This window comes from Magnolia sinica, chromosome 12 (genome assembly GCF_029962835.1).
Source record: "Magnolia sinica isolate HGM2019 chromosome 12, MsV1, whole genome shotgun sequence".
Classification (NCBI taxonomy): Eukaryota; Viridiplantae; Streptophyta; class Magnoliopsida; order Magnoliales; family Magnoliaceae; genus Magnolia; species Magnolia sinica.
Window position 1 is genome coordinate 66,403,243 of NC_080584.1, and position 27,486 is coordinate 66,430,728.

At 42.6% G+C, this 27,486-nt stretch overlaps 1 protein-coding gene across 2 annotated transcripts; it reads right to left on the minus strand.

Moving 5' to 3' along the window:
- Nucleotides 1-5,450: 5,450 nt before the first annotated feature.
- Nucleotides 5,451-14,505, minus strand: LOC131221554 (cysteine-rich receptor-like protein kinase 44). 2 transcript variants are annotated; one of them, XM_058216837.1, is made up of 7 exons: nt 13,648-14,505; nt 10,228-10,353; nt 8,890-9,032; nt 8,599-8,809; nt 6,902-7,139; nt 6,066-6,216; nt 5,451-5,971 (listed from the first exon to the last, which is right to left on the minus strand). In XM_058216837.1, the coding sequence occupies exons 1-7, from the start codon at nt 14,480-14,482 to the stop codon at nt 5,675-5,677; spliced, it is 2,001 nt and encodes a 666-aa protein (XP_058072820.1). In that variant the 5' UTR covers nt 14,483-14,505; the 3' UTR covers nt 5,451-5,674. The 2 variants fall into 2 exon arrangements, with proteins under 2 accessions (XP_058072820.1, XP_058072821.1); XM_058216838.1 differs by lacking the exon at nt 10,228-10,353.
- Nucleotides 14,506-27,486: the final 12,981 nt, after the last annotated feature.

Here is a 27,486-nt window from a genome sequence, read left to right on the forward strand (position 1 = left end):
GTGGTATGAGACATCGTGTCCGAGCTGTCGGCATATGTTGGGGCGATGAGCCTCCCCGTAGTGACCAGTGAGCAATTAAGAATCGAGAGCCAGGTATGGTGGTATGAGACACTGTGTCTGTGCTGTTGGCCTACGCTGGGGTGACGAGCCCCCATAGTGACCAGCGAGCATAGGTGTTAGGTCCTTGTTCGAACAGTCACCGTTAAATTACTCGGCCAATGGTTCTGTGCCAGATTATCATTCGAACGACCCAAGCATGAATGGAATTGGGAGACGAGCCATTCCTTATGGTGATTTGGTTATATAACAAGCCTGCACCTCGAAACTGAGTGATCATACTCGGTGTTTAGGTGATGTCCCATACCGAATTGATCCTCATACCTTTAGGTATCATGCCTTACCTTTGAAATTATTAGTTTAGGAGACAGATGGATGATACCTAAATTTGGATCATGGATCGTAGGCTTAGAGCCGGTACGGCCGCCCTGGGCCAAGTGATCTAGATGAGGCCATTGATTAAATGAGGTGCTTCAACTTCCCTAATATTGTTGGATGAAAGGACGTAATTAATCCACTTGGCTAACATGTACATGATATTGCATTGGCTACTTTAGTGATTTGGCAGTTGTGGTCGCGCTAAGGGAGTGTGGGTTCGTGATCATTAGATGTTGTCGCACAAGTGTGTATTGTGGTGAGAAGCATGCATCATATCATTGAATCATGCATTTGTATTAACCAGAGTATATAAGATTTTGTGAATGGATGCTTTTCATTAAATTTACTCTTGTGCATGATAACTTGTGACTTTTTGTTAATGGTACCACTGAGTTAGCTACTTACTTCCATTCTGGAACGGTGTTTTAAAACACCAACCAGAACCTATTATAGATGCAGGGATGATGGAGCTAGATGCGCTGTAGGATGCCAGCGTGGACGATGAGGAGGAGCGAGCGTACTATCGGACCTTTAGTGGATCTTTCTAGTTCGAGTTTGGGCGATCGCAGGCATTGGGCCAGGGCCTTAGTCATTTTGGGGGATATGTATGGGTGTGACAAGTTCTCTGTTTGGATATTTTTGAGATTATATTGGATATTTACATGTTTAGTGGCACTTGACACTCCTTTATGATTTACTTATGCTTTATGGCTTGCTTAATTCTTCATTGCCCAAGAGATACTCTAAATATAATTGAATATGAGGCCCATTAGGGCATATGTGGCACCCGAGAATTCCAGAGCCGAGTTCCTACTCGGCCCCTGAAATTTGAGGTGTTACAGTAACTCATTTCGGTTTGCGAGATATGTCTATTTTAAGGTTCTGATCGTCTTGATGGCTTTCGCCTCTGATCGGGCCTTCTGTGGTCCATCTTGGACATGAAAGTGTCCGCGACCTGCTCTACATTAGTCTCATCCACTTCAAAAAAAAACTTGTCCTCGAGTTCTCATGCAGCTTCAGTTCCTGATAATTGGTCAGGTGCGCAGTAATGATACCTAGATCAAAAAGTTTTTTTTTCAAAAACATTGGCTACTTCTATTTCATATGGAAATGAACTCATGGCTGTACAAAGCGCGGTTTGAGAAGGGCCACCTCCTACATCAGACCCCTCCACTTGGAATGTATCGATGCCACCCGGATAAAAAATTATGGTCAATTTACAGTTCACCTTCTTTTGGTCTAACCATGCTAGGAATGTATCGGTGCCACCTCCTACATCAAACCCCTCCACTTAAAAAAAAAAACTCATTCTCGAGATACTCAAATAATTTCTAGCGTCAATGTTTATCAGTCTTTTCTCTGGCTTGCATTAGGCTCTTGAGCTGACACAATACAAGTATTCATGCACTCCTTGACTTGAATAGTATGGATCAATTCCTTCACTTGTAGGCAAGTTAGCTCTCGGGGCAAGGCTTATGTGATGTTGGATGTCCCTCATGAGGAGCAATCCATCGAGTAAATCTTCAGGCAAAACTTCTTTAAATTCATTTAGGAATAGCTTTAAATTTGGAGAAATGTTTAAGGGCTTCGATTCTTCGCCCTTAGCCACTACAGCGTACACCTCTCTAAGTTTCTTGGATTCCTCCATGAAATCTTGAATGGGTAAGAGGGAGCTCTCATCCATTTTAGAAGCTTTGGGGTATTTCTTTGTTGCCATAGTGGCAACGATTATCTTTCGACTATCCTTGACGAAGATATAAACATTATCTCATCCTTGGTGGGTTGCATCACGGTCCGACTTCCATGGTCAACCGAGTAACATATGGCATGCTTCTATGTCGACCATGTCTAAAAGTATTTAAACCTTATAAGTTTTGCCAATTGAAAATGAAATAGTGTATTGTTCAGTTACCTTAGTATTGTTCACCTTTTTTATCAAGCCAATTGAGTACGAGGAAGGACGTTTTGTTGTTAATAGCTTTAACTTGTCCACCATCACTCTTGAGACAATGTTCTTGCTACTGCCACTGTTTATGATTACATCACAGACTTTGTCGTTGACGGTGCACTGCGTATGGATTATATTGTGTCGTTGTTGATGTAATTTCTTCTGTGGGGTGTACAGTAATCGCCTCACAACTAGAGATTCTCCATGATGCTCGCTCGTTCATTCATCACCATCTGCTCCTTCCTCAGTGGCTTGTTCATGCTCATCAAAGACAGAGTCTTCTTCTACAACCTCACTTTCAATGCACCCTTTGTTAATGGTCAAGTGGGTTGCGGCGAGTTAAGGCCTAGATGGACTGCTCCCACTAGTTACAGAAGGTTGAGGTGTCCTCCTACTGGTTCTTTTCCTTGTGTTAATATTGAATCTTGCGTGGGACTCATCATGGGGGGTCGAGTTAAAGGGTAAGGTTGAATAAGAACTCTTGTAAGTTATGTTTTTGCCCTACTTGCCAACTGAACTATTTCATCCAAGGTCCCGATTAGGTGCATCTAAACTCGGTCCTGAATCGCTGATCATAACCCACATATAAATCGTGCTACCTTATGAGATTCGCTTTCTGACATATCATTTGGTGTTGCCAACCGTTGAAATTCTTCGATGTAATCTGTGACGCTTCAATTCCCCTGTTGGCAATTTTAATATTGCTGGAATAATACATGCTCATAATCACTACGGAGGAATCGTGATCGAAGAAGGCGTATCATTCATGGCCATGAGGAGATGAGCACTTTGTTCAATCGAGCACATGAGAGTTGTAATTGCTCCCACCATGCAGAAGTACCTGATTTTAATTTAAACGCTGCTAATTTCACCTTTATATGCTCTGTCATGTCTATGTAATCAAAGTATCGTTCTATTTCGGCTAGCCAATTGAGGAAATTTTCTATACATAAAAACCATTAAAATTAGGAAGTTTAGCCTTACCTCGATAGTATCTTTTAGCACGATCTAGACGATCGCTCCCATGGATTGGTCATTGGGCAAATCCTTCATTAAAGTCCCCGTCACTAGAGCTAGCTCGAATTATCTAGTGTAGCCCTACGATTCACCACTGGTAGTGCTCTACGGAAATTGGAGTTATGTCGTACAACAGCTACGGGCGGTTGAGCATTGCCTTAGGTTCAAGGTGGAATTAGCACATCCACAAAATGACTGAGGGTTGCCTGCAGCCCTTCCATTGTCAACTGACTCCCTCGTTGGAAAGCTTCCATTCTTTCCGAAAGATAATGACTCCCTGGATCATCGTCCACAAGATTTTGGTTCATACCTTTATTGTTTGTCATTCGCTTGAGAGGAGTTCTCGTTTTGATACCAATTAACGTCGAGATGAACGTGATGAGGTCGATCACCGTTTTCCTCAAGGATAATTACTTTAAATCAATGAAGCTTCTCTTGACTCCTCACAGAAACTTCTTGAATTCACAAGGAAAAATATAAACTAGAAATAATTCTAGAAATTTAAAATTAATTTATTAATAATTGATAGATGAAATAAACGAGTTTACAACCCTTTAAATAGGGATACCAACCTTTGGAAGAAGTTTTGGAATTAAACTACAATTAAAACTCCCTAAAATTCATAACTATTTATAGTAAGTATCATATATGGCTTAACCACGTTATTCTCCTAATTTTTCTAAATACTTTTCATGTTGGACACAACTCCTAAATCCCAACGGATGAAGAGTTACAATCAAACCAAAACTTACTAAACATAGTAAAAATGAAAATAAACAGGGAATTCGACCATCAATTTGATGGAATTTCGCAAATTCGTCATGTCCTGGGTTGGTTGGCTAAAGTATCTTGTCCTACCCCAAAATTACATATGTCGCGTCGAGTAACTCATTCTGGTTTGCAAGATATGCCTATTTTAAGGTTCTGATGGTCTTGATGACTTCCGCCTCCGATCAGGCTTTCTCCGGTCCATCTTGGACATGAAAGTGTCCACGACCCGCTCTACATCAGAAACCTTGCAGCAACAGTCTAGGGTCCTTTCGGAGGAGATTTTGGCATTGTCCCCAAGGGGGCCCAATCAGTAGAGGATAGATTTTGCCAATGGTGGCTCTCCCCTTCTCCTAGAGCTTGTGTAGCGGTTTTGTGGGGGTTGGTCCCACATGTAATCCTTCGAGAGATCTGGAAATTCAGAAACGATGCTAAATTTGATGGGAAGTTCCCCTCTGGTGCTAACCTGATTGCTCGAGTGAAGTGGTGTCTTGTTTCCCTCAGTAAATGCTTGTTCGGGTCCTTTTCCCTTTCTATGGCCAGTCGTATGACTCTCAATATCGTGGGTATCAAGGCTCACAACCTGCATAGGATGCAAGATAAGCTTGTGAAATGGTTGAAGTCAAGCATGGGTTGGGCTAAGATGAACATTGATGGGTCAGCTAGAAAAAACCCAGGTATGTCAGGAGGAGGAGGGATCTGTAGATGATATAAGGGAGAATTCATCTTCGCTTTCTCTGAGGGTTATTGGGTAGGCTCGAACATCAAAGCGGAACTTCGTGCCGTCCACAGTGGTCTATTTCATTGCCTGAATTTGGATTTCTCCAAGGTAGAAGTGGAATCTGACTCCAAGTTAGTGGTGGCCTTTTTGAATGGTTCATCCCACGTGGGTTGGAGCTGGAAGCACTGGTCTTCTAGAATTGATAGACTAAACTTAGAGGGCATGTGAATTTTGTGCATGTTCTGGGAGAAGGGAATGCATTGGCAGATGGAATGGCACGCATGGGAAGCGATTGTCAAGGCTCCTTCCTCATCCTGCAATTTTCAGACCTCCCTCCTTAAATTAGAGGGCTCATTTTCCTTGATAGAGTTGACCTAGGTGCCATCAGGCAATCCTCTAGATGAGCTTTTCAATGAGCCAGGCCGGGCTTCTTGGTTTAGTCTTTTGTTCTTTGTCATGATAGGCTCCGCACAGGACCTTTTTTTTCCTGGGTTAGTCCGATTGCTAGCTGAGTTGTAAAGTCTTATGCATGAAATGAATATTCTGCGTTTAAAAAAAATAAAAATAATAATAATAATAAAATAATAACAAATCCTTGTCTAGTGTACAAACATACTCTCGTATATCAGCAGTACTCTATTATTCCTAATCATCTGGGATCAGATACATGAAACTTAATCAGTCATTTCACTTTACCAAAAGGTCAGACTTTCAGTTAGAGCATGGGTCTATTATCCCTATCAAAGACAGTCTAATAGCTGTAACCGCATTCGTAGAACATGGTGTCAATAACGATTATATTTATCTGACCCGCTTGTAGTCGAATTAGAAGCTCTTGAAACCGAACCTGAATTCACCCTACTCCCAACTAAAAATGCCGGTGGTGATGGAGCTGGCAGTGTCATAGACTGGCTATTGAGCATCAGAACAACCGATGACATGGTGGGCCTTTCGGTCGCATCTTCTTGCAAGCATAGTAATCCCATATGAATGCATCTAAAGACCTCACTTCTCGAGCATTGTTCTGCAACTGTTTGGTCTGTTATATCGAGTGCTGCTCCGTCCATCCAATGTTGCCATGCCTGCCAATGGTTCATCAAGGTGGTAAATATTCGATATGTAATTATATTACATTAATTATTGATTGGAAATTATATCTTACAATCTTGTACTTACATAGCTTAGAAGGTCCGTCATCTGTCCAGCATCACAGAAAGGGACGTTCTTTCGACCAGTTACAATCTCTAGAACTAAGACACCGAAGCTAAAGACGTCTGATTTAGTTGAAAACTGGCCGTGCATTGCATATTCCGGTGCCATGTATCCGCTGCATGCCATAAATGAATTGAAGGATGCTTAGGTGCTCATTTTGAAGTTCTATAGTGCTCTTGGCATAACATCTACATGCCGCCACGTTCCAGCGTGGTGGGCAGGTGCAATATCCAATCCATCAAGATATTCTCACTGAAGAATGAAGATGGTGGACTCATCAGCTGGGCCATGGTATTAGAAACAGGTGGACAGCTACAAAACTTCAGCCAAGTCCTCCTTCGAGCCCAAAAATCAGGCTGGCCGAAAACTCAGGTGGGTCTCACCATGTCATGTCGTGTGTAAAACTCTAAAATCATGTGGTGTGGCCCTCTATGTTTTAGAAAGGACTGCATTTAGGGTTGCCACTCATCCAGGTGGGGAACATCTTCTGAATGAATTGGATGGGATGTAAAAAGCACGGAAGATCCCACGATCACAATCAGAAAGTTTTCAAGATGGTCATCCCTATCCCGGCTGTTTGAGTTGTAGTTTGACCCACATGTGTTTTGTATCGATTTCATTTTTGGGATGTGGTATATACATGAAGGAGAGCACCTTATTGACAAAGGGGATCTAGGCACTACATAACGGTGGGCCCCACAGTAATTTACATCGAGCTTATTCTACGGTAGTGCAGGGGAACCCAACTTATGTGAATTTGGAAATCTAAAATGAGAGTGGCCTGGGATTTTAAGACTTACTATGTTCCAGCGATACGGCTTGTATTGCCTTGGGTTTGGTCTACACCGAAAAGCTTTGCCATACCAAAGTCTGCGATTTTAGGATTCATGCTTCCATCCAACAAGATATTGGCCGCTTTCAAATCCCGGTGAATTATCCTCAGTCGGGAATCTTCGTGAAGATAAAGAAGGCCTCGAGCAGTCCCTCTGATTATCTGGTATCGTGTGATCCAGTCTAGTTGCACTCGCTTGATTGGATCTGTACCAGTCCAATAAAACACATGAATTGTAGATGATGATGTAACTTTGATCAAATTAACAGAAATATGAATATATTGAAGCTGGTTTTGCATGGTTGTTTCTCGCGGACAAGCGAGAAAACATAAGAATATTAGAGCCCAATTGAAAAGAAAAAAAAAACAAAACAAAACAAAACAAAAACAAAAGATATCTCGCATGTAACGATGTGCAACATGTAGAACATCGGAGCCGTGAAAAGAGTGAGACCAGCAAAACAAAGAAAGTAATGGGTACTTAGACATTTCAATTGTCTACTTGTGGGGCCTGCGTTATGAGTGAACCATCATGATTCTTTTTCAGGTGTCATGGTGGGGTCCACGTCCTACAAGACTCCACTGTCCTAGACATTTAAGAGTTGGCATGTGAGACTAGTTGTATGTTAAGCAACATCATCACTCCAACATTACCATATTTTTGAAGAAGAAATTGATTATGTAATCATCTGAAAAAAATGATACTGAATTCCCACCCCGTCCCTTCTTTTTTTTTTTTACCCAGGAAAAAATTAAGAACATATCTTAGTCATATTAATCCCTACTTAAACCGTTGAAACCAAGATCCAATACAATAATGAAAATTTCACTTTAAAAAAAAAATCTTTTTTATTTTTATACACACACCCATGACTTAAGTGTTGAAACGCACAGCACGTATACTACTCAGCCATGTATTGAGACCCATAATGAACTTTTCACTTGGTTCATGCATTGTACTGGTAACAAAATTGTACTCTTGTAAGAAAAATATGGGAATACAAATAGGGCTGGTAACCTGCGACCTAACCCATTGGGTTTTTTATTATTATTTTTTTTTGTTTTTCGTTCTTTAAAAAAAAATAAAAAAATAAAAAATAAAAAATAAAAATAAAAATTCAAGATAGGTGGGAGCACACCACCTTCGTTTTTTTTTTTTTTTTAAATAATAAGGTGGGGGAGCACACCACCTTATTAAATGAAACGAAAGGTACACCTACCAAGGTGAGGCCAACACCTAGATCCTGGCCCTAGATCCAATCTCTATGTAGAATGAAGGAAACCTAATAATAAATAAATAAATAAAATGAGAGAGAGAAGGAGAGACGCAACCCAAGGGCAATCCTGCCTGCTCTTATTAGGCTTCCAATGAACGCTATGGGCCTGTTTCTCAGAACTAATTAATGAATGGGCCAACTAGTGACCAGGTTTTCAATCTTATATAACCAAAAAACCAAGACCCAAGGCTGTAGTAATGGGTGGGGCTCAGGCCTAATGTCAGAACTGATGAGTGAACATCCTTGGCAGGGGCCCGGCTCGAATACTGGTTCAGAAAATGGACCGACATGGCACTTCCTGGCAGATATGATCCTGGCCCATCACCAACCATAACTATATAATGGAGATATATAATGAAAGACTGGTATATGAGATAAGGGCCCTTACGAAATAGGAAGGTATCAAGGCTTGTGTTAGGCACATATTCATACACGAGCAGCTTCTCTTGCTGTTCCATACAACAACCCCACAACCTCACCAGGTTCCTGTGCTGGAGTTTTGCAACCAGTGCAACCTCATTTTTCAGTTCCTCTATTCCTTGCACTGATGTTCTTGAAAGCCTTTTCACTGCTATTTCCCTTCCATCGTATAGCTTTCCCTGCATAAATTTACATTATTAGAATCAAGACTGTTTAGGATGGAGCAGAAACGGGCCAGCAAGTTTCATTAATTATGTACCTTGTAAACGGCACCAAAACCACCTTGTCCAAGTTTATTTGCATCTGAAAAATTATCCGTTGCGGCCTTGAGTGTATCCAAATCAAATAATAGCGACTCTGCTTCAGTAATTGAGATCTCCGCCCGATCTTGAACTTGGAAAACTAACATATATTTTGAAAAGATTAGAAAGAATTTCTGTTTGAGAAATAACGCTCGTAAAAGGCTGACTGATTGGCCTCTCACGCATCATTATTAATTGGCCACACAAACAACGGTCAGGCTGGGTCCTATCTAGATTTTGAGAACTTGATGAATTTAGTATCCCCCCAATTTACGTATTCAAAAAATAAAGTGGTTTTGTTTTACAACGAACTTTGTGATCTGTTTTCTTTTTGGCTTTTCTTATCAGAAGTTTAGTACAATAGTAGATATGACAAAGGAAAAAGAGTGAGGCATGGATAGAGTTTCTCATACTATTATCTTGTGAATTTACATAAATGGTATTGTAGCTTGCGCATGCAGTCAAGCTTTAGCTAAGAGCCTGAGACGAGAACAAAGTACCGGTGTGCCTGGACTTGGGACTTGGCTCGTCTGTGCATATCGGTTATGACATTATATCTATTTATTTTCACAAGATCATAGGAAGGAGGAACTTTATATAAGTTTCACTCAAAAAAAAAAAAAAAACCCTTTTCTAAACAATACCACTTTATTTAAAATATGTTACAAATCTAGTCATCATGTTGTTGAGATTGTAAATAGTCCAGGCCGGCCTATTATAGTTTCCTTCCTTCCTGTGGAAGGAAAGATTAGGAGCTTGCATTCTTTTCTTGCCTGGGCCTTGATTTTAGGAAGAAAACTAGACATGGCCTGATTTATATTCTTGCTAATGAAAGACTAGGCCATACCCCAGATGTACAAACTCTTTCTAGGCCCAAACATAGCAGGGATCTATCCAATTTAAATCTTTCAAATTCTAAGGTTCAGCTCGTTTGAAGGCCCGAAAAATAAAGGGACGAATCGGGATCCTCTACTTGCCACCAACATAATTTTTCTATTTTTCGCAATGTGATTCGGCCACATCATCACAGACTGCATTTAATACAGAAGTGCTGACAACATTAGTGATGATGTGGACCAATAACAATGTAGGAAAACAGGAAAATCATGTTTGTGACAAGCAGAGGATCAGACTCTAGAGGGATGGGGCTTCCAGCCTGGCTGAGACCACCTTTCACCTCTAAGTATGTCCATTTCTTTAATATAGGGGGTGGACCAGCTCACAAGGGGTAAACAAAACAGAGAGGGATGTATTGTACTAAGTATATAACATACTTAAGTGGAAGGTTATTTTACCTGGTTTTCGTCTCATTGCCTTGCTCTTCATCCATAAACAAGTGCAAATGGTGCCGATTATAACTAATGAAATTATGACAGCGACAACGACAATAATAACTGTTTTCGATCCATTCTTCTTACCTCCTGCATCAACATGAATTAACTTTCATTTAAAAGTCGCCTTAGATAACCCACTAATTAGTACCTTTACTTAAAATAGATGATTTTCAAGGTGTGAGGATGGTAGTCCACTGGCCAAAAGCATTGATGAGTTGCAAAGGCCTGGGATCCACGCCTGGGGATTCCGCCCATGCCTTAAAACAACAAAAATAAAAAGGACCGTTGTTTACATTTGCTTCTAGTTTATACAAGTGTGGCCCTGGTATAGCGATCCAAAATGTAGATGGATGGACTCATAGTAAATGACGCCTGCACTAAAAGTTCCCAATATTAGTCTAGAACTACCGAACATGGCCTTCCATTGATTGAAATGGAACACTAGCTATAAAATTTCCAAGTAACAAGGTGGTCAATGAAATGAGGTCAATTGCTCCCATTGGTATGTAGCCTGGGGATTTTTGGGGTACTATCCATCCACCCATCCACTGTGGTTCCCATCCCGCTAATGATTTGAATCACTTGGCCCATTTATATAATTGGGAGTCTATGATATTCTAGCAAAGTGAGTTTGATGGTTAATAATCAGCCAGTCAGAAATTATAACCAAGGCATGCATAACTAAATGTAAACCATCCAACTTGTTAGTTATTCACATACCAAAATATATCAATTAGATAGTACTTGTAACTCTAATAATCAGGCACTAATCTTCTAAATTTGGACTATTAGACACTTTATTTCACTGTACAATAAATTTCTGTCTATCGATTCTCTACATTGATTTAGCGATATTCCACATTTACAATGTATTAGTGCATGTGTATCAACCACCACACTTTCGACAGCATCAAAGTTCCTCTACCCATGCAAAAGGGCTTTACATACGTAAATAGCGTTCAAATAAAGGTCCCCTGAATACTATTCAATATTTTGCCGGTTTTAAATCTTCATGATTTTATTAAAGATTTATTGATATTTTAATGGAAAAATATTTTGAAGTTAGAATAATTCAAACGAATCACGACAGGTTCAACAACGACTTTGTGTGGGTACAACGGCGTCCACTTTCCAAACCTACCTTCCTAGGGCCTGCCTTTACGTATGTTTGCCATTCAACCTATTCGTAAGATCATGCAGAGCTTGGATGAAGGGAAAACATAAATATCAGTTTGATTTAAAAGTTTTGTGATATTAAGAAGTTTTTAATAATAGGTGTTCAACCCCTAGTGTTTTCTGTTGTGTAGTTCACTTGAGCTTTCGATCTTCTATTTTATTTTTATTTTTCTTTCCTCGTACCGTGAAATGATATGGAAAAATGGATGGACAGCATGGATTAAACACATATATCATGGTGGGACCTGCATAGCTTTGCCACGCATACACAGCAAGGAGGTCAGCTCTGTTTTCTACAATACGCAATCTCCGTGCGTTGCACGTTCCTCACCCTCTGGTCTGTTTGACTGCATTGAATATTTGAATTGTTGAATAGTCAAATCCATTTTATATCAATTGTTGAATTGTAACCGTTGACTTCTCCTTGTTCATCGTGTCCAACCAAATGGGTGGTTAGGAGCTTCCAACCGGACGTGGATTGCCTGGTTAACCCAACACCAACTACCTATACGGTGTAATGACTGTAGGGCCCACTGTGATGAATGCGTTTTATACATGCCATCCAACCGTTTGGACAGCTCATTTTAATTAATGCATATCCAATCTCACTGTGATAATTAATGGTGTTTCCTTCACCACGCAATATGAGTCCCTTCCAGGAAGTGTGATCTGATGTAATGATGTGGGCCACTTGGATTTAGGAGCACATGTGTAACGGTGGATGGTGAAAAACAGAAGCGGATTGCGTGGGAACGCGCCACAGTGATATGCCTGTGGCAACGTGGCCCAGAGTCTGTGGGGCCACTGAGATTTATGTGTTTTATCCACACCGTCCATCTCTTTTCCAACTCATTTTTGGGCATGAACCCAAAACTGATACAGATTCAAACCTCAAGTGGACCACACCACGGAACGGTTGGGATTGAATGTCCACTGTTGACAACTTCTCGGGGCAACGTGATGTTTTATTTTCCATCCAGACTGTTCATAAAGTCACCCAGACCTGGATGAAGGAAAAAAACAAATATAAGATCTATCCAAAACTTCGGTCGCCCTCAAGATGTTTTCAACGGTGGTTGTTCAATCCCCACGGTTTTCAATTGTATGGTCCACTTGATCTCTAGATCTATCTATTCCATATCCGCACCGTCCATCCGTTTTTACAGACCATTCTAGGCCATTATCAAAGAAAATAAAGCAGGTCCAGTTCTCAGGTGGCCCATATCAAAAGAAAAGGCGGTGGTTGACCATTAATGAGCCACAAAAGTTGACATCAACAGGTTGGAAGTAAAATAAACATTATCGAAACATTACAATATTGACTCTAGGAAGTTTTTAATGGTAGGGCATTCAATCACGACTGTTTCCTTTTGCATGGTCCACCGAAGAATTGGATCTGCTTCATTTTGGCTTTAACGCCCTAAAATGATCTAGAAAAACGGATGTACAGTGTATATGGAATACGTACATTACGGTGGGCCCCAAGGTAAGGGCCACACTGTCTTGGGTGACAATCGTATATGTAGGGAACTCCCATAGGGGAGTGGATTAGGCGAGTCCCCGGATTGGGTGGGACCCCTGACAGCGGGGCTCACAAAGATATATGTGCCTTAACTCCACACCGTCCAACCGTTTTCAAAGCTCATTTTAGGGCATGATCACAAAAATAGAGCAGATCCAAATCTTATGTGGACCATACCACTGGAAACAACATTGAAAACTTCATGGGGGTGACCGGAATGTTTATTTTCCATCCAACCTGTAGACAAGGTCGCAAAGACCTGCATGAAGAGACCACACAAATATCAGCTTAATCCATAGCTTTTATGGCCCACGAGAAGTTGTTAATGGTTGATTATCACCATTTCCTGTATTATGGTCCACCTGAGATTTGGATCTGCTTCATTTCTTGGATCATGCACTGAAATGAGCTTTCAATACCGTTGGACAGCACGGATCTAGTCACATACATCACAGTGGGCTCCACTGTAAAGGGTCCCACCCACCTCGATGGATGGGGGTCTCATCTAATCCGCTCCCCTCAGATACGTCGTAACCCATCTATCATGATGAGTCGACTCAACGAGTCAAATCGAGTTGAGATTTAGTGATTTTAAACGATGATACTGAAATGGAAGAAAGCTATAACACCGAAAACTATAAACGTGGGTGCAGATGTAAATTATCAGCAAAAATTGCACTTACCATCCGTTTCGCCCGAAGGCTGCGAAGGAGGTGGAGGAACTGCAATTGGCGGTGGCGGAGACGTCGGCAGTGGAAGAGGCGGCGGTGGAGAATTATCAAAGAAAAGATATGGATCATACCTAATGTTACAACTCACACTATAGACATTCCCTCCTTTTTTATTCTCACAACATATCGGAATCCTGCTGATCATCCCTTCCAAACATGCCGTGCAATCACCAGCTGATAAGTCTCTAGTGCACTGGGCCAGACCATATATTTTTTGGAAATCATTCAGATCTGTGGTTCCAGTTGTGAATTTGGAAAGCTTTGAACCAGCCTCAGATGCCAGACGTCTCATCATAATTCCTAATTTATTATTATAAATGGTTGCGTTTTCAGCATCCTGAAGTAAGATAAGCTCTATCCTAATGGTAGTGTCGACTACAGAGAAGAATGGACGGTTGGAGTAACGTAAGATGCACTTGTAGTATCGGATGACAGCTTCCATTCTGTTGGAACACCGTTGGATGATCTCAACTGTTGAATTCTTGATGCATTCATTGCATTCTAGTTCAGTTGCGCCAGACATGCACTGAGAGTAGCCATAGACGATGTTGGGGTCGTCTCCGTAGGTAGCGTTGTAGTAGCTGGTGAGATTGGTGGGCCCATTTGGGGATAATAAAGGGAGTAGACGGTTGAGATTGGTTTCAAATTGGCTCCCCGAAGTGTAATTTGAAGTTTCCGGTGAACAGAATACGAAGGTCGGATCTTCGGCTGAGATGGGATCTTGAGAAAGGAGTAGTAGGGATGAAAAGAGAAGTAAATGGATGGGTTTTGATACAAGAAAATGCATTTTGGAGAGAAGAGTCTTGTGAGGTGGGGAATGTTAAGAAGTTTATATAACAATCGCGGAGCTTACCAGATCGTTGACCGCGATGAACCTGTCAAGGTTTGTTGCAGCTCTACATTTAGGGTTCGGTGAATCTGGTAAGAAATGCATGATATAGATGGACTATCTCACAATGACAGCTCTGATTGAATATTTATAATTCTGATTAATAGACTTTTTCGTCTTAAACGTGGATCTTTGATAATTCTTATTTGGACCTTCCATTTAGAACACAAATCAACAGTAGTTTTCTCCGTCTGATTGATTTGTTTTCTCTATGATTAGTCGTCTAAAGTAGGCCCCACCAGATGGACGGTCTAGAATCACCAACCATGCAACAACGTGTTGACTGGAGGAAACAAAGAATATCCTAGTTTTACAATCCGAACCGTTTATATGATGGGACTCCCTCTGGATGGATGGAATTCCTTAAAAGACTCTAGTTTTGAAGCGTCTTATGGGCATCGCTCATTCACGGAGAAGCAATTCCTATAAGCGGTGGTGATCATTGCAAAGCTTGCGTTGCGCAAACCAGTCCACCGAATGCTTTGCTGGAAATGATCTAAACGAAGTTGTGTACGTGGCAAAAGGATTTAGATGTCGGTACATCTCTCTTTTACCGTTCATTTTCTCCTACAAATGGGGCTTGGTTCGTTAGTTGAATGACCTGATTTTTGGGCCTGTTAACTACAGGGATGGAAACTCTGGATGGTTTGGATTATCCGCTGGTGGGATGCGTTGCCACTAACGATTGCGTGTAGTTGTGGGTTTGGACGGGTTCATCTTAGATTAATCATGCAACCTCTTGAAATTGCGCTTCGAGGTGACATTATTTTTCATTTATTATTTGGTTTTACTTGAAAAATTGACTCCTTCAAAATTTGTCATTTTTCCGGACAAAAGCCTAAGGGGAGGACGTTTTTGTCCTTTGACACAGGGAGGACGTGAGGTCAAGCACCGTCTTCCTCAAGAGGATAAATATTCCGAATCCACGGAACTTCTCTTGACTCCTTATAGAGACTTCTCGAATCCACAAGGAAAGAAAGCAGAAAATATAAATAAATTCTAATAAATTCGAATTTGATTAATAAATCAATAAAAATGAGTTCACAACCCTTTAAATAGGGGTATCAACCAATGGAAAAGAAATCAGAATCAAACTACGACTAAAACTCTTAGAATCCGCGACTTACTATAAATAGTAAACTTACTATTTATAGACGGTTGTGATGTCTACTAGTGTGCAAGGTTTTCGGCCAAAAATAATAAGCGTCCTATATGGCTTCACCAAACTGTTCTCCTAATTATTCTAAACTCTTTTCACATTGGGCGCAACTCCTAAAGCCCGACAGATGAAGAGTTATAATCAAACTAAAACTTACTATTTATAGTAAAAATGAAATTAAAACAGGGTAAAGACCGTCAATCTAGGGGTTTTTTGCAATTCCGGGTTGCACAACTCGGCATAGCGGGGTTGTTGGCTAAAGTAGCTTGTTCTACCCAAAATCATATATTTTACGTCAGATAACTCATTCCAGATTGCGAGATACACCCGATCTAAGGTTTGATGGCCCGGATCACTTCTGTCGTCGACTGGGCCTTTTCTGATCCATCTTGGTCATGAAACTGTCCGCGACCCGCTCTACATCAGTCCCCTCTACTTTAAAAGAACTCGTCCTCGAGTTCTCATCCTACGTTGGTTCATGATACTCGGTCAAGTCCGCGACGTTGAAAGTCCGTGAGATCGCCATGTCATCTGGAAGATTAACAACATAAGCGTTATCATTAATCTTTCAGATGATTGGTACTAGTCCAATCTTTTTATTCTTCAACTTGTTGCACGTTTCGGTCAGAAATCGTTCTTTACACAGATGGACCATTACTTGGTCGCCCACCTTGAACACTTTTTATCGCTGATGCTTGTCCACTTGCTCCTTGTACTTTTCATTCGAGGCATGTAGCTTGGTTTGTACCTCCGCATGAATGCCCATGATCTTGTCAGCCATATGTTCTGTTGCAATGCTCATGCTTGGGAGCTTGGGCAGAGGGACCAAGTCTAGTGTGTGGCGAGGTACTCGTCCGTAAATAACCTGGAACGAGGATTTTCCTATCGAGCAGTTCACCATGTTGTTGAATGCAAACTCCACTTGAGACAAAGCCAAATCCCACTGCTTCGATTTTTCTCCTGAAATACATCAAAGGAGGTTTCCCAACGTGTCATTCACAACCTCAGTTTGACCGTCAGTCTGTGGGTGGTAGGCACTGCTGAACTGAAGTCGTGTATCAAATCGAGTCCACAAAGTCCACCAAAAGTAACTTATGAACTTCGTGTCACGATCAGAAGTAATAGTCTTGGGAACCTCGTGTAGCCGCACAATTTCTCTGAAGAATAGGTTCACCACGTGTGTTGCATCGAGAGTCTTCTTGCATGGAATAAAGTGTGTCATCTTGGATAAACAATCTACTACCACGAACACTGAATCCATGTCGCGTTGTGTTCGTGGGAGACCAAGCACGGAGTCTATAGATAAATCCTCCCAAGAGCCGTTAGGCATGGGTAACAGGGTGTAGAGGCCCGTATTATGAGATTGTCCCTTGGAGGTCTGACAAATATAACATTTTCCACATCACGTACCAGTTGCGGCCAGTAATACCATTCTTCCACAAGAGCTCGCGTCTTGTCTCGCCCAAGGTGTCCACTGAGGCCACCTCCATGTAGCTCTTGGATTATCTGTTCCCTTAGCGAACTGTTTAGGAGCACAGTCGATTTTCCTTAAAAAGGAACTCGTCTTTCATATGTAAGTCACTGGGGTGACCTTCTTGGCATCTAACCCATGCGTCCTTGAAGTCATCGTTATCGGCATATATGTCTTTGAGGCGCTCGAACCTAACAACCTCATTGCTCATAGTGACTAACAAAGTTGTACGGCGACTCAATGCATCACTATTTTGTTCTGTTGCCCTGACTTGTGTTTTAGTACGAATGTGAATTCCTGCAAAAACGAGATCCATCTAACATGCACACGGTTAATGCTAGCTTAACTATTAATGAATTTGAGAGCTTGATGGTCTGTGTAAAGTATGAATTCCCTTTGAATCAAATAATGTCGCCAGTGTCGCAGTGTCTGGACCACGACCTATAACTCAATCTCATATGTAGACCACTTCTTGCGTGCATCGCTAAGTTTCTCACTATAGAAGGCTACCAGCCTACCTTCTTGAGACAAAACTCTCCCAATTCTGACATATGAGGTATCACATTCGACTTCAAACAGTTTGTCGAAGTTGGGAAGTACAAGAACCGGGGCTGTGGATAATCTACGCTTGATTTCGGCAAAGCTTCTGTCGGCTTCGTCAGTCCACTGAAACTGCCCTTTCTTCATGCAATCTGTGATTGGTGACACAATGGTACTGAAATTTTTCACAATCTAACGATAGAATGTCGCCAGTCCATGAAAACTTCGCACTTTGTGAATATTTGTGGGAACCAACCATTCTCTGATTGCCTTGACCTTTTTCCTCATCCACCCGAACGCTCGTGGATGTTATGACAAAACCTAGGAACAATAGGCTATCAGTCATGAAGCTACACTTTTTAAAATTGAGATACAGTTTTTTTTTAGTGAGCACTTGAAGGACCTTTTTGAGATGTTCCATATGGGTGGTTTCGTCTTGATTGTATATCAAAATATCATCGAAATAAGCCACAACGAACCGCCCAATGAAAGGTTTCAGAACTTGGTTCATCAATCTCATAAATGTGCTAGGCACATTCGAAAGACCAAAGGGCATGACCATCCATTCATATAATCCTTCTGTGCTCTTAAAGGCCGTTTTCCACTCATCGCCCAGCCGTATTCGAATCTGATGGTAGCCGCTTCTTAGGTCCAATTTAGAGAATATTTTTGCAGCCTCTAGCATGTTCAGCATATCGTTCAACCGTGGTATAGAAAACCTGTATTTTATGGTGATTTTGTTAATGGCTCGGCTGTCGACACACACGCGCGCCAACTCCCATCTTTCTTTGGAGTTAATAAAGCTAGTACAACACATGGACTCATACTTTCTCGAATAAGACCCTTACGGATCAACTCCTCTACTTGTCCCTGAAGAATCTCGCACTCATTTGGACTCATTCGATAATGAGGACGATTAGGTAAACTGGACCCAGGACAAAGTCGATATGATGTTGGATATCCCACATGGGGGTAACCCATTGGGAAAGTCATCGGGCCAGATTTCTTTGAATTCATGTAGCAGGGGCCTTACTCTTTTAGGGATGATGGTAGGCTCGAGTTCTTTTCCTTTTATAATTAATGCATAAGTCTGTCCTGTTTCTTTGGATTCTTCCACGAAGTCCTTTATGGTTAAGAGAAAACGGCCCTTCACTTTAGAAGTTTCAGGTGGTCCCTCTGGATCCATAGGGGCCAATATGGTCTTCTGGCCGTCCTTAACGAAGATATATATGTTATCTCACCCTTTATGAGTGGTGTCAAGGTCAGATTACCAGGGCTGACCGAGTAGTATGTGACATGCTTCCATGTCAACCACATCGCATACTACTTCATCCTTATAATGCTTGCCAATTGAAAATGATATGATGCACTGTTCAATTACCTTTATTTTGCTAACCTTCTCAATCCAACCGATTGTATATGGAGAGGGATGACGCTCCATTTTCAATTGCAATTTTTCCACCATGACCTTAGAGACGATGTTCTCGCTGCTCCCACTATCAATAATCACGTCACAAACCTTTCGATTCACCATACACCTAGTGCGGAAGATGTTATGCCACTGTGGATGTACTTCTTTTCTTAGCATATATAATAGTCGCCTCACGACGAGCGACTTGCCATGATCTTGCTGAACCCAACTTGAATCATCTACCTCGTCCTCGGTGGTATGCTCCCATTCTTTAATATCTGAATCTTCATAAGCATTATCAGCACTATCATCATTGATGGCGAGGTTTGCCACTTTTCGCTGGGGACAAGTATTTAATAGGTGGCCTGGTTGGCCACAACGATAGCAGTTATCGGGTCTTGGCCGAGCATAGTGTTTCGGGATTCTACTTAGACCAGCAGCAGTTGATACACCCCTTTAGGGTCTAGCTTGCCCGCTTCCCTAATCTCGGTTCTCAAATGTAGGAGGTTGAGTACGTGCTCCTACGGGCTCCTTCCCCTTGGGCTGTATAGTTCCCTGGGGCGGACCTGCCACAGGGATCCTTGCAATAGGATAGGTTCGTGTGTTAGAATATTCAAGTTGCACTTCTGTCCGAGTAGCCAACTTGATCGCATCATTCATTGTCCAGACGGACTGCATCTGGACCCGATCCTGGATAGCCATACGCAATCCACCGTTGAATCGGACGACTTGCTGCGATTCAGTCTCGACCAAATCGTTACACGCCACCAGGCGATAAAATTCTTATACGTCTTCTCTCACCGACCAACTACCCTGTCGACAATTTTGGTACTGTTGGAATAATACGTGATCGTAATCGCTAAGGAGGAATCGGGTATGTAGTAGCTGCTTCATCCGCTGTCAGGTGCGGATTGGTACTTTCGTCTGCCTGGTTCACGCGAGTTACAGTTGTTCCCACCAAGCTGAAGCTCCTCCTTTCAACTTGTAAGCCACAAACTTGACCTTTTTTGCTTCAGGGATGTCCATATAGTCAAAAAATCGCTGAAGTTCAGAAAGACAATTTAAGAAATCATCAATGTATAGTTGCCCATTGAAGCTAGGAATATCAACCCGCATCTTGAATTCTCGATCCATTCGATCTACTCGATCGCTGCCATGTCTAGAGTGTTGGAATATTATGTCATCGATTTCCTCCTCACTGGAGCCCCCTTCTTCAGGAATGACCCTTGGATGCACTGCCGGTACTATCCTGCGATCAGGGTGATTACGAGTTTCAGCAATTGGCGGTGGAGGATTACCACAAGGAACACGGAGTTGCCTTAGGTTTTTCGCTAAGAGATCCGCTATGCGGTCGATGGAAGCCTGCAGCCATTGCATGGCTTGTTGATTTTCTCGTTGCGCTACTTCAAAAGCTGCCGCCCTTAAAGGTAAATTCCCTAGAGCACCGCTCATGGGATTGTTGCCCGACCCGTCGTTAGAAGCCATCGATCCGAGGAGAAACCTCGCTCTGATACCAAACTGACACAGGGGAGGACGTGAGGTCGAGCACCGTCATCCTCAAGAGGATAAATATTCCGAATCCACGAAACTTCTCTGGACTCCTCACAGAGACCTCTCGAATCCACGAGGAAAGAAAGCAGGAAATAAAAATAAGTTCTAATAAATTCGAATTTGATTAATGAATCAATAAAAACGAGTTCACAACCCTTTAAATAGGGGTACCAAACAATGGGAAAGAAATTAGAATCAAACTACAACTAAAACTCTTAGAATCCGCGACTTACTATAAATAGTAAACTTACTATTTATAGACGGTCGTGATGTCTACTAGTGCGCATGGTTTTCGGCCAAAAATAGTAACTGTCCTATTTGGCTTCACCAAACCATTCTCCTAGTTATTTTAAACACTTTTCATGTTGGGCGCAACTCCTAAAGCCCGACGGATAAAGAGTTATAATCAAACTAAAACTTACTATTTATAGTAAAAACAAAATTAAAATAGGGAAACGAGCGTCGATCTAGGGGTTTTTCACAATTCCGGGCGATGCAACCTAGTGTAGCTGGGTTGGTTGGCTAAAGTAGCTCGTTCTATCCCAAAATCATATATTTTACATCAGATAACTCATTCCAGATTGCGAGATACGCTCGATCTAAGGTCTGACGGCCCGGATAACTTCTGTCGTCAACTGGGCCTTTTCTGATCCATCTTGGCTATTAAACTTTCCGCGACCCGCTCTACATCATCCTTGAAATAGTTATTTAATAGCCTTAACATTGACGTAGAAATCTAGTCGTCAGGTCTACCTGCGAAACAAAACAAAATAAAACAAAACATGAGCCCGGACTGTGACAGGGACCCTCTCATGCCCACACTGGGTCTAGTTGAACTTGGATAGCTCTGCTACCCTCTTTCCAGAGGTGTGCTTCTTATTTATATCTTTTCCAAGACTCCTCTGGTACATGGTAATGAGTCTATCGTGCGTAATGCTCACAGTAACTTTCCACAGCGTGATTCTTGCTGAGGATCACCGGAGGTATTCTTCTCCGGATATGAAGTAGACATCCTTAGGATATTTCTATGATGAAGGTTGGAGTCGGTGACTCAGGTACTGAGGGTCATCATTTGAGGTCGACAAGCAAGGACAACCACCAAAGTCATTGGTGGATGTTTGAGGTTGTGATCGGCTTAGTGAGGAGGTTGTCCTCTACGTCATGTTGGCCAAGATCCCGTACGCCGAGCTGAAATGTTGAACATGGTTAGGGTTAAGCTTCGGGGTCAAGCCGATACTAAAAGTTGCCCGTTAGTGATAATAACACCACCTTGGCTGAAGTCGAGGTTACTGCTAGTGGTTTGATGCTTGAACAATCCGTGGAGGTGGTACTTGATAGCAGGGTCGACCAAGCTCGCTTCCTTGTCTATGCCTTGTGTTCTCTCTCACCTGGGTTGCTCTAGTCCAGTTTTACCCATAACAGTAGCCCCCTATTTTTGATCATCTTTCAAAATCTTGGGAAGTTGTGCCAGACTGGTGCTTGGGGACGAGGTCTTGCTCATAGTAGTTCGAACGTGCTTGTCATTATGGTAGGAAAAGAAAAGGTGGCAAGCATGGGATTCAAGGGGGCGAGCATTGGAATCGAGGAGGATCTTCTAATGATCGTGATGTGTGGTACGAGGGAATGTGCACTGATACAATGTACCTATTCAACTTTCATCTTATAGGGTGAAGACATGTGGTTCTTCCTCGGTAGACGGGTCAATTGGCGAACCCACAGTGGCTACGTGGATAAAGGCGTGTGCTGTAACGCCTTATCGGGCTATGGCATTAAATGCCCACATTTAATGTTGTAGCCGACGAGCTTATAAATAGGGGAGGGGGATGCCCTAGCCCAGTTCATTTGTTCTTCTTCCTCCTGCTATATCCCATGCCACCAGACTAGGCGATTTCTGGTAAGTAAAAAAATCCTTCTTTTGATCTTCTCTTTCTTCCTTCTCCCCCTCTACTCCTGTCGTTATTCCTTCCTTTTCGGGTTTCCCTTATTGTCTGGCCAGAATGTCGGATATTTCTAACCAGGAGTCTGTGTCGAGGGCATTTCACTGGGAATCTATCCTGGAAAGTGTGGATTCTCAGATGGGTGTCCCTTCTAAGCCACCATCTTCGGTACCACTCGGCCAGGAGGCAGAAGTGCTAGCTCCATCAATAAGGGAGGCCACTCGGCCTTCTACGAAGCGGTCGTTGGATATTGGACCCTTTGGGTTAAGGTTGCAAATTGTCGACCCGGTTCGGATTAGGGCAGAGTACCAGATTCCAGAATTGGTGGTACTCTGAGCTCCCGAGCTTAGTGAAGTTCCTAGTCATCCTCGAACTGGTGAGGTGGCTATATATCTGGTCGCTCTCCAGTATGGCCTCCAACTTCTCATGCACCCTATTGTATAGGAGGTTACTTACCATTTGAGGTTGGCCCCAAGCCAAATCATCCTAAATGCCTTAAGGGCCCTGTTCGAGACATATATCTTATGGCACCAGCTTAGACATACTGAGCTATCCATCGACGAATTCATGTATCTGTATAAAGCGAAGGCCATCCCTAGCCACCAGGGTTGGTATTATTTTTATTTTATTTTGTTCATGGGTGAACAAGGGCTAGGCCCTCATCACCAAAAACTCATCCTTAAATAAAAGTTGGAAAGACAAGTTGTTCTGGGTGTCGAGAGAGTGGGTGGCCCTAGTGGCTGAGGTGGCTAAGTTGTGTTTTTGGGTCCCCACCAAAATTTCCAACCCAGGTCGGAATTAGCTGAGCTGTAGACTTGTCATTTTTCTTTTCTTTATGGCCTCGTTTGTGGATAATTCTGTTTGCTGACCTTTTTATCCCTTTTTTTTTGTAGTTCTTTCTCGGAGATAGCCTCTACTCTCTGATTTATAACTTCGTCGGATTAACTGCGCAAAGCTACGGGACAGCGCCGAGAGGAATTGGAAGAGGCTGATCACTCCCCAATCCCTATATCAGTCCAACTTATCCTTGATCGAGCCAAGATGTCAGTAGTAGTTTTTGTTCTCAGACCTCAATCCTTCATATCTGACCTGGGTGCTTTATCATGCAGATACGGCCGATGTCCCTCATCCCACGAAGAGGGCCAGGGTCCCTGTTGGGACTGACCTAAACCAGATAATGAGGACAGTCAAGAAAGTTACTCGTCCTCCAATGCGTCGAGGAGAATCCTCACTACCACTGTAGCGGAGAGTAGACGAGAGCCTGTCGTCGAAGGGCTAATTACTGAGCAACCGGCTCCGGCTATGCTTATCCCTCCCTAGCCATCAGCTCAAGAGGTCATAGATTTAGAGCCTTCCCTCGCTTAAGAGGAGGCTAATCCTGTTGAGGGCCCTCCACTGCCCAAGTCCAGCAGGTGGAGGGTGGAGACCCTAGGCTTCTGAGGCTGGGGGCCCAACTCCCTTGCCCCTGGGTTATAACTTAGGCCTCCTCTCTCAGTGGAAAGCTTGGCACATTCCTGAGGAGGAGATCGCTGCACTTCTGGATGTCCATCCGATGTCCTTCTTAGGTGACCTGGCGGCCACCTTCTACAAGGTAGGCCTTCTCCTTAGCTAGTCACTTTTGGATTGTCATTTTCTTTAACCCTATAATTGTCCTTTATTCCTTTTATTATGTCATTCCCTCTCTCCTAGCTGCTCATCGCTCAATCCGGCGAGTGGGAGAGGGCTTTGAGAAGATGGAGGCGGACCTTCAAGTCAAGGTCGCCTAGCTGGAGGTCGCCCTATATCCGCAAGGGACGTGGCCATAGCCAAAGTAGAGTCTCTCTAGGATGCTCTGTAGTCGTCTGGGTAGGAGTGAGTAGCTCTGATGATCCAGCTAGAGGAGCCCCAGCGGAAGGAGGTCGCATCTTGGACCAAGTAAGAAGGGCTGAGGATGCGTCTTTCCATCTCTAAGCAGGAGCAGGCCAAGGCGGAAGTCAAAGATGCCAGGTCGAATGTCAGGGTGTCCAAAGTTAATGCCTTCATTCCATCAGTTTGGGTGGCCGTGGTGGACGAGTACAAGACTTTCGCTGAACGGGTAGAGGATGAGGAGTTATATTTCTCCTATGGCTACGAATGGTGTCAAGAGGATGTCTAGTAGAAGTATCCTGAGCTTGACCTGACTGGTTTGGGAGAGGAAGCTCCTGAAGATCTGGCCCCAGGCGAAGCCAAGCAACCTCCTCCTCAAGTAGACTGAACCTCGCCACCCCTCTCCTACTTATAGAAATATTTTTTATTCTTTGTTGCAATGACTCTCCTTTTTAATGAAAATAATTTTTTAGCCACGATTGTTGTGTGTTCGATTCACAAATGGTACCAAACTGTTGATGCAAAATCTAGTCATCCAGGCTAGATATTCGTGTACCTGCAAAATAAAACAAAATAAGGGACCCTGGCTATGACAGGGGACCCTTTGATGCCTAAGTTAGAACTGGCACACCGGGTCTAGTTGAACTTAGATTATTGTGCTTCCCTCTTCCTATAGGAGGGCTCCTTATTTATATATTTCCCAAGACTCCTTTCGTATATGGTAATGAGTCTATCACTTAGGTGTGTATTGCTCACAGTAACTCTCCTCAGTGTGATTCTTGCTGAGGATCTCAAGAGTTAATCTTCCCCGGATATGAAGGTGATATCCTCCAGATATTTCTATTCTGAAGGTCGGAGTTGGTACCAAAGGTCGGTACCTGAGGTACTCAAGGTTGGGGTCATCTTTTGAGGTTGGCAAGCAAGGCCAACCTCCAAAGTCATTGGTCGACGTTTAAGGTCGTGGTTGGCTTGGTGAGGAGGTCGTCCTCTAAGTCATGTTGGCTGAGATCATGTAGGCCAAGTTGAACCATCAATCACGGTCGAGCCAATACTAGAAGTTGCCTGTTAGTGACAATAACTCGTCCTCGACTTGGTGGTTTGATGCATCAGCAGTCTATGGAGGTGGTGCTTGGTAGCAAGGATTGAGCTCGCTTCCTTGTCTATGCTTTCTGTTCTCTCTCATCCAGATTACTCCAGTCCTGTTTTACCCATAACACATATCATGATGGATGATAGACAGGGACTTGCATTCGTATAGGTAGCATGCATTTAACTTAAGCTAAATCGCCATTCATGGAGCTTGCTACAACTTGCATTAAAAATTATTCCCTCTTACTGCAATGAGTCATATGTTGTTAATCATTAATACTTTATTGTCATGCATGTATGAAATAGATTTGGTTGGGTAAAGTCTAGTCTGAGGCTACTTTTGAAGTCTATCTCCATGAGGAATAATGTAGAACGAGTTTAGTTTGAAATATATTATCTAAAATATATTTTCTAGCCTAACCTTTTTGGAGCATTCGAATCCTAAGTTACTTTACATAAATTATTTATGCCTAGATTAACTTAACTTGATTTCTAGTTATTTAGTAGATCAGTGCATATTGAAATAATATACCTATCAATAAAAAAAGTAAAAAAGTGTGTTTAGTTTCATACGTCCTCTAAGTGCTTTTCCTTCAAGATTGTTTGGTCCATCATTAATATCCATCATTCATCATGTGGACTCGACCATCACATAAGCTAAACCTTTGACGTGGACCATTCTTTATGTTGGGCTCACCTTAGCCCTCTCTTCTATGTGAACTTTCCATCATATGGGGCCTACTTTCAACGTGGACAATCCACCTTGCAAGGCCCACCTTTTATGTGGGCTATTGTGAACGTTGGGAGATCGGTACCCACGCTTTTAGGCGATCTTGCTTTTGTACAGTTTGTGGTTGGGGAGTTTGATGTAGGAGGTATGTAACCTTAATTGTCAGTTTGGAGTCACCGCTAGCCGCTTAATCGCAAATCCCGCAGTCGGCTAGAACCCGTGGAATATGTAAGGTTCGAGAAATCCAAAGATTCTCCTACCTTAGATTGACTTCTAGTCTGCGATCTAGAATTCTGGGTAAGGGACCTCGGTTACAAAGAGGGAAGATGTTAGGCACCCTCTCTGCCCCATATGAATGTACGGTCTTTACTTGGTGTGGTAAGAAAATCTCAAGGGATGAATGATGTGGTCAGAATAGGACTAGGCACACGTGGATTTCTACTATGGCAAGATCTGAGATTTCGGCAAGCTACAGAGCATACGTCCAAGGATGTGTCTAGAAGGCAGATGTGATGATGCTTTTACAAAAGTAAAGAAAAGTGGACTAGATCACTAGGAATTTCTGATGTGACAGGATTTGATGTACAGCAAGTCACAGTGCATATGTTCACAAATGATCTAGAGAAGCAGGGGGTTGAGAAGAGAAGAGATGTTATGATGAATGCTTATATGTAAACAAAATGAAAGCTTCTTTGGCTTGATCTCGAGTTGGCTAGGACATGGACTACACCATGATCAATCCAAGCTAGACTTGTGGGGTTGAGATGGTTAGGAGGAGGCTAAGGGCTAGCTGAAAAATCAAATCTTGGAGACTTGGGAGCTCCTTCTCACCCTCACTCTCTTCCTCTCTCTCTCCCTCTCTCTCACTTGTATTTTAGAAATGAGATGTTGTTGTTGTTGTGAAATGTGAAAGGGAGAGGGCTATATATAGCCTTTTCTGATAACATTGTGGTAATTACTGGGTTTATGAGGGATAAAAGCTGACATGGCAGCTTGGGATTGGTTAAGGAGAGAGGAGTGCCATGTGGCATGCTCTCATAGGCTCTTGGAGGTAAGTAAAATGGTAAATAAGGTGAGCTAGGGGTAAATCCATATGAAAGTTGACTTTAGAATGAGAGACAGTTGTTGCCCCAGAGGGGACATCTGTCCGTTCTGGGGCAACAGTCGGA